Source organism: Cydia splendana, chromosome 19 (genome assembly GCF_910591565.1).
Source record: "Cydia splendana chromosome 19, ilCydSple1.2, whole genome shotgun sequence".
Classification (NCBI taxonomy): domain Eukaryota; kingdom Metazoa; phylum Arthropoda; class Insecta; order Lepidoptera; family Tortricidae; genus Cydia; species Cydia splendana.
In genome coordinates this window covers 16,907,185-16,913,957 of record NC_085978.1, presented here as the reverse complement: position 1 = coordinate 16,913,957, position 6,773 = coordinate 16,907,185, and the positions used below count along the sequence as shown (strand labels likewise).

The 6,773-nt window shown below is 36.7% G+C and overlaps 1 protein-coding gene and 1 non-coding gene across 2 annotated transcripts; both read left to right on the top strand.

Moving 5' to 3' along the window:
- The first annotated feature begins 2,693 nt into the window (after nt 1-2,693).
- LOC134800383 (uncharacterized) lies at nt 2,694-4,944 on the top strand. Its single transcript, XM_063772883.1, has 4 exons — nt 2,694-2,833; nt 3,757-3,825; nt 4,537-4,610; nt 4,680-4,944. The coding sequence occupies exons 1-4, from the start codon at nt 2,771-2,773 to the stop codon at nt 4,942-4,944; spliced, it is 471 nt and encodes a 156-aa protein (XP_063628953.1). The 5' UTR covers nt 2,694-2,770.
- Nucleotides 4,945-5,351: 407 nt separating this feature from the next.
- Nucleotides 5,352-5,423, top strand: Trnat-cgu (transfer RNA threonine (anticodon CGU)). The gene has a single exon. It is a non-coding gene; the product is annotated as a tRNA-Thr (tRNA).
- The last annotated feature ends 1,350 nt before the right edge of the window (nt 5,424-6,773 follow it).

Genomic DNA, 6,773 nt, shown 5'->3' with positions numbered 1-6,773 from the left:
AAACGCGTCTGTTACGATCAGCACAGATATGGCCGCTAGGTGGTGACAGCGCCACGCGCGGCTTATGGCAAACCCCAAAATTGGGGCCGAACGGATGTACTTTTAGCTACCTGAGCGACGAAATCGCGGAGTGAGCCACGCCTGGCATAATTACCCACATGGGAGCAAATTAGGACCTTACTGTACATTTGTATTGTAGTTTTTACTAAAGTACAGTTTTCTACTAAATTGAAAATGTAAAGTAGCTCTGAGGTAAATGTCGGATTTAACAAGCAAACACTTTTATTTCTAATTAAAATATCTCTAACAAGAGTTATTTTAGTACGAAGAGATTACTTTAATATCCGTTATTTACTCGTAAACTTAAGTTTATAATTAGGTAGTTATATCTTTTTTTTTCGTATTTTAAGTTAGGTACATTGCTCACGTGACATCCTAGCGCTTATATATCCAAAATTTAAAGAATACAAACATGGTTTGTAGATTATTACAATTGCTAACACCAAAAACAAAGAAATAGTGACCTGTAGGTATTATATATATTCAGTTAGGACTTAACTTTAGCCTCTAGTCTGTGTATGATAAGGATCCTGACCGAATTTTTAGTCATATTGCATTTTTTTTCGAGAACGATTTTTTCTGCTCCGTACATCACTATCGAGGTTAGAACCCCAGTTTTGACCACCATAGACACATGCAGAGTTAATATCCAAAACTTTTAAACTAGCCTCAAGTGAGCAAGACTAGTTCTATTCAATATAGAACCAGCCTTGCTCAAGATCTAACTTCTTCTTATAATCTTATAATGGCCTCACCGAGCACGAGTTATAAGTTTGGGGTACTTTGCTCTTTGCATTCCGACTTACGACTTACGATGGAAATGAGCTTTTGAAAAACGTTTAGCTGTAGTATTTTATGAACAACATGGGTACGATCATCTCATCGACTGTCATCTCAGTGGGCCCAGCATAGGTGAAAATCATTCGCAGAGAAATGAATCGAAACGCTATCAGTCCCTAACTCTCTATCGCACTAATATGGAAGAGTGATAGAGAGACAATAGCGTTTGGTGTCGTTTTCTGCAAACGATTGTTATTTTGGCTAAGCCTCCAGCACTATTTTGTGAGATTTTGCGTTTTAAGATTATAAATTGTATGGAGATGACATCTGTCATCATACCCATTTACCCATGCTGTTTGAAAAATACCTATAAGTACTTTTACTGTTTAGTTAAATGGCAATAACCAAAATAATAATTTTACGAGGGGGCAAAGTTTTAGATTCAAGGAACGAGGGTCAAACACTCTTTGCTCCCTAGTGAAACAACATTTTTACCACACAAACGCGAAACAATGTTATGCCAGATGAGGGTAACCCATGAATATTCTATTGTATACTTACCGTAAGGTAACCTGGTTACCTGGTAAGGGCATTTATTTTGTGCTTATCACAAATCTTTGTTCCTAAGTTATGGATGTTTTCTATGTTATATAGGTATATAAGTATTTATAAATAACTATATACTATAATATATATCGTCGTCTATAGTACCCATAACACAAGCCTTACTGAGCTTAGTGAGGGGCTAGGTCGATCTGTATATAATTTTACTATAATAATTATTTATTTACAAACTAAATTAACTTAAACCATTCATAGCTTATTCATTAAAATCCGTGACCATTAATGAATCCAGAATCCTTTTTTAATAATAGCTCTAGGTATCTCCTCTTAAATAGTAATATTTCGATTTGTTTGTTATTAGTTACAGACAGATTCGGGGGGTGAGCTAGTATGATTATGGATCGCGGGCTCAGACGGCGCGCCAGCTATGGCGCCAACTCTCGAGATATCGGCAAAGACTACACGGAACGTAGATGGGTAACGTCAGAAGAGACCGCGACCTCGGGGTTGCATACCAAATATTAGAAGACCAGAATGGCCTGCGAGCTACGGTGCCACGAAATACGAAAACCGAAATTTGCATATTCCAACAGATATAGACGCAGATAACGAAATTTAGATTTTTGTGTTTCCCGGTAGGCCCTCAGACACTCTTTTCCACTTAACAATTTGTGTTTTTAAAATCCTGTTTAAAGCTTTAAGAACCTCCATAAGCCAAAAATATGGGACGAAAACTCGTTAACATGAACATACCCCGGGTACTGGAATGATTTACACTAGCCTAAAAATAGGTTTACACTGTAATAACAGAAACTATTTTTACATTTTTAAGTACATTTGGAGCTACTACTATTTTTAATTAATAGTTGGGGGATAACTATTGTACAATGTACAACAAAGTTATAAATATATTATGTACACGAAATACGGTATGTTATCTTTACTAGACCATAGTTTTCGAAAATAGTAAATTTTGGTAGTAGTATTGTAATTATTCAATACCAATTGATATTGATCATTGACTGTTATTCACACTTGGATTTAAGAAAGTAGGCAATAACATACCAAAACTGATCTTCAGTATTCTTTGCCAAAGGCAGTGAAGCTACTATGTTGCGATTCGCTCAGTGCTCCCCATTGGACAACATTGATTTCCCAGCTTCGAATCTACGTATCACAACTTTTCATCCCTCCAACCCACCAATCAAAACGCTGTACAGTTTCAAAAACAACCAATCGGGAGCATTGTTTTCAAACGTACGAAATTATACGTAGTGTTGGCTCAAATCTGGTATTTCGTAGTTTTTTCTGTTTTTAAATAGTTTATATTACAGTAAAATTTATAAAAGGGTGATGATAAACAATAATGTTCAGTGTTTTAACGAATATGGTGATTATGTATGTGGATATTGTGTTATTACTGATTTTGGTGAGTAACAAAGTTTTCAACTGTTTTTTCCGCGTTTTGGTAAAATATGCGTAACCTAAATGTTAATTATGCGGACATTTGTACTAAAATCATATTAAAACGAATAAACCTCAGTGAGTAGGTAGGTATGTAAGTATGTTAAATTTATTTGTTGGCTCGTTAAGAAGTTTCTTGTAACATAATATGAATATAATACTCTGAGAGGTACCTGTAGGTATATCATATAGAACAACTCTTGGTGAACAACTCTTATTGTAAATATAAATGATGAAAAATAATAGCTGGTTCATAATTTTCGGCGAAACATAATAATATGCCAGTGTTTTCTATGGAACAGCTGACTATTTCGCGAGTTTAGGGTTGGCCTCATAGAGTTAGACCAAGAAAAGTCTGCACCGATTTTGATAGCCCACGCAGTGCAAGTGTTATAAATATGTCATAATTTCATAGAAGTTTTACGTTTAAAATAACACTTGCACTGCGTGGGCTATCAAAATCGTTGCAGACTTTTCTTGGTCTAACTTTAGTAAAGCTTGTTAAGTACGACTTTCAGATTTACCCCTTAGAGTATGATCAGACAATGCCAACATTTTCCTGTGTGTTTAGTAGTTGTTATAAGTAACAATAGTAAACAAATTAAGAACTCTGGTTTGCAGAGTTTTAAAAAAATCCCTCTATTTTTTATTTAAAATCAAACAATAGTACCTAGTGCGAAGGAACTTGCAAGTAGAAATAAAATTTCCTTCTAACGTCTTCTAAAGGATATAGTATGAATTCATTATACGCGATATAATCCGTTTCAATAGTTTTATTTCATGAGTAACTAATCGCGGTAACCGAAGACAATATTAAATTTTCCTTATTTTTATAAAGCAAGCTCCTTCAGACATTTTAGGTGGTTCTATATATTATGCTTGTTTCAGCTTTGCCTGATATTATGTATGTGCACGTACTGCGTAGTTCGGATACGAAGGCTGCAGCAAAATGGACAGGTAATTTAAATATTGCTAATTTACATTTACTTCGAACGTAGTTATTTATTTAGAAAACCAGCAGCGATACAGAGAGCGTGATTCTGATTTTAATTTCTTGTTCTAAACATGACATGACTGAAATGTAAACAGTTACATTTCTGGACCAGAAAGGTCACTTTTGTCAGCTGACAGATCAAGTCCATAAAGGTGCATTTACACCGCAGCTGACTTTTGTCGAGCAACACGGTAACATCAGGTAACTTACCTAGTACTCGTAAAGTTACTGTTGCAAAGTATTGCTCCACAGTTGCTCCACAAAAGTCAACAAGTGGATGAAAGAGAAATGAGAGAGATTTGCGGAAACCGGTACTGAGACACCGTGTCGTCGTTTTTGCCTCTTGTCAGCGAGTGCGGCGAACCAGGTCTCATCACAAAACTTGCGACCCTCCACAACACGTTTGCGCCTTTCCGTCCGCTGTTCCGCGAGCTCCCAGTTCCCAGTCTCCGTGGTCGACATGAATAGTATATAATATACCATATATGTAGTTCACAGCAAGCATGTTTATTTAATTAAATGTATTTTAAATATTAAGTACATGCTACTTTCCTTGCGATAAAATTGCATTTTATTTTGTTTGATATTGATTTGTCTGTGTAAAAAATTTGGCACAAGCGCATAATTTCTTATTTCGTTTCTTTTTTCATGTACTACAGTAACCGTTGTTTTAGGTGACCATTTTACTGCGACCGACTAAAGTTATGTTCTCGCACAAAAACGAAGAAAATGGAAAGGAAGAGTTAAGGTAAAGTTTCAAGCGCTGCACTAAATAATTAGGTGTTATTGCAGTGACTACATAAACCGTCTTTTGCAGAACCGTAGTAGCTTACCAGAATCCGTTCACTGGTGACTATTGCGTGAACAAATCCCGCCCTCCCAAGGGCTACCTCAATGCCCTGTCCATGCCGTCACCCGAGTCCACGGACAGCGGAGTTTCTGAAGAGTACGAGCCGTTGAAACCTTTGGATGGACGGAAGGTGGGCGACTATGGACCTTTTAACGTGAGTGAAAATAGTCAGTACAAAGCTACTGGGATGCCTTGCCGCCGTTATTCAAGTCTACTGACAGCGGATTGCTGACGAGTATGAGCCATTGAAGCCTTTGGATGGGAGGAAGGAGGGGGATTATGGGCCATTCAATGTAATTTATCTTATCGTTATCTCAGCTAAACACTGCTCTCCTTAATATCCTTCCTTAGTTGGATAGATGGCAGCACCATCTCTCTCGCTATACCGTAATCCAGTAAAGGATTCGTATAGGAGGTACAAGCACACACTGCTCGCCCTTAGAGTTGGTCAAAGGCGCCTAGCCTTTCAAAGATTAGCATAGGTACACCAGCGGGCTCAGCATGGTTCCATTTTTATCGACTATCACTATGCCCGTCACTTTCGCACTTACATACTTGTTAGAACGTGACAGGCATGGTGACAAATGATAAAAATGCGACCGTGCTACTAGGGCAGGAATTTGGGACGGGTACCGCCGTGGCCGGGTGGTCTAGTGTTCAGGACGTTAGCCGCGTAAGCTGAAGATGCGGGTTCGATTCCCGCCTCAGTCACCGGTGGACGTGGTCACTTTCTCTTTAGTATATGATATTATATAATGGGACGTATTTAACCGGTCAACTAATTAATCGAATTTGAGCAGTTTAAAAAAATAGAAATGGGTACTAAAATGGAGACTTAAAATATATCAATATGAGACAACATTTTAATGCCGTGACAGCTTTAGTTTATTATTAGGCAGGTACCAAATATTTATTTGGCAACTGAATTATTATATTGAAGACCATTTACGAAGCACATTTTAAAAAGAAAACGGCTATCTATTAATAAAAAAAAACAACGGGTTGCACTCCGGGAGTGCCGACAGAAGTGAAAACTCAATGACTAGTCCAAAATGTCTGCAGCACTATGTATAATTGACCCATCCTCCTTTCTATTGAAAAACTTTAGTTCCAAAATTGCTGGCCAGTGAGCTTAAAGTAGCGTTAATTGTTTAAAATTCGAATAGAAATTGTAAAGTGACCTTGCAGACCTCGCATCTAAATATCATGATATTTTGAGTTTTATTCACCAGTACTAGAGTTCACTTTTATTAGCGATTTCATCAAGATGTAGCTTTATTGAATTATATTGGAGTGATATAAAGTTATGTAACTGTGAGGTCCTCGTATTTCAGCCCTTACACGATTAGAACATTGAGCTTTATTGCTTAATATAAAAGTCCAGTTTTAAATAATTGACCTGATTATGATACGTTATGACTAAAGTTCTTTGGTGAATAACATTGTCCGTCACACATGACGTCAGCGCGTTACTCGTTACGCGTTACGCGTTACGCTGTCTCGAGTTTATCATTTTTTCCCCACCTCAAAAAGTGCTCAGCGCCGCTAAAGAAGTTTTCACTTCGAAAAAAGGTTATTTTAAAATATTTTGTTTGGTCATCACTACACGGTCAACCTAACACGCTCCTCTTCGCTTCGCTCGTCGTCGCACCTATCTTTTGACTCTTGCAGAATACCGTGATTACTATTGAAATTAGCAGTAAAAAATTTAAAAACCTAATGGTATAATGGCCATTAAGTAGGAGTTTCATGATTAGGAATTTCGACTTTAGTATAGGTACTGACCATTGGTAAATAAATTAGTGGTGTTTTGTGGATTAGGAAATTTGTAAATTTAAAGAACTAGGTATGCAAATGCATATGTTTAAATGATTTAAAAATGCAGTATTTAAAGCTTATAATATGTATATAGGTATCTCAAAGGATATGTACATAATATAAACAAACAAATTTTATAATCGCTTTACAAAATTAGTTGCCAACTTATTATTTTAGATACCTATCAATTAAAGTTCCCTGTAATTGTTTGGGTGGCTTGTTTTGCTGCCAGTTGTTTAATAA

Bases quoted from the DNA above. Each gene is read 5' to 3' on its own strand.
- LOC134800383 (XM_063772883.1), top strand. From the start codon at position 2,771: ATGTTCAGTGTTTTAACGAATATGGTGATTATGTATGTGGATATTGTG. The intron at 2,834-3,756 runs GTGAGTAACAAA...TGCTTGTTTCAG, and splicing joins TTGTGTTATTACTGATTTTG to CTTTGCCTGATATTATGTAT. The intron at 3,826-4,536 runs GTAATTTAAATA...CCGTTGTTTTAG, and splicing joins GGCTGCAGCAAAATGGACAG to GTGACCATTTTACTGCGACC.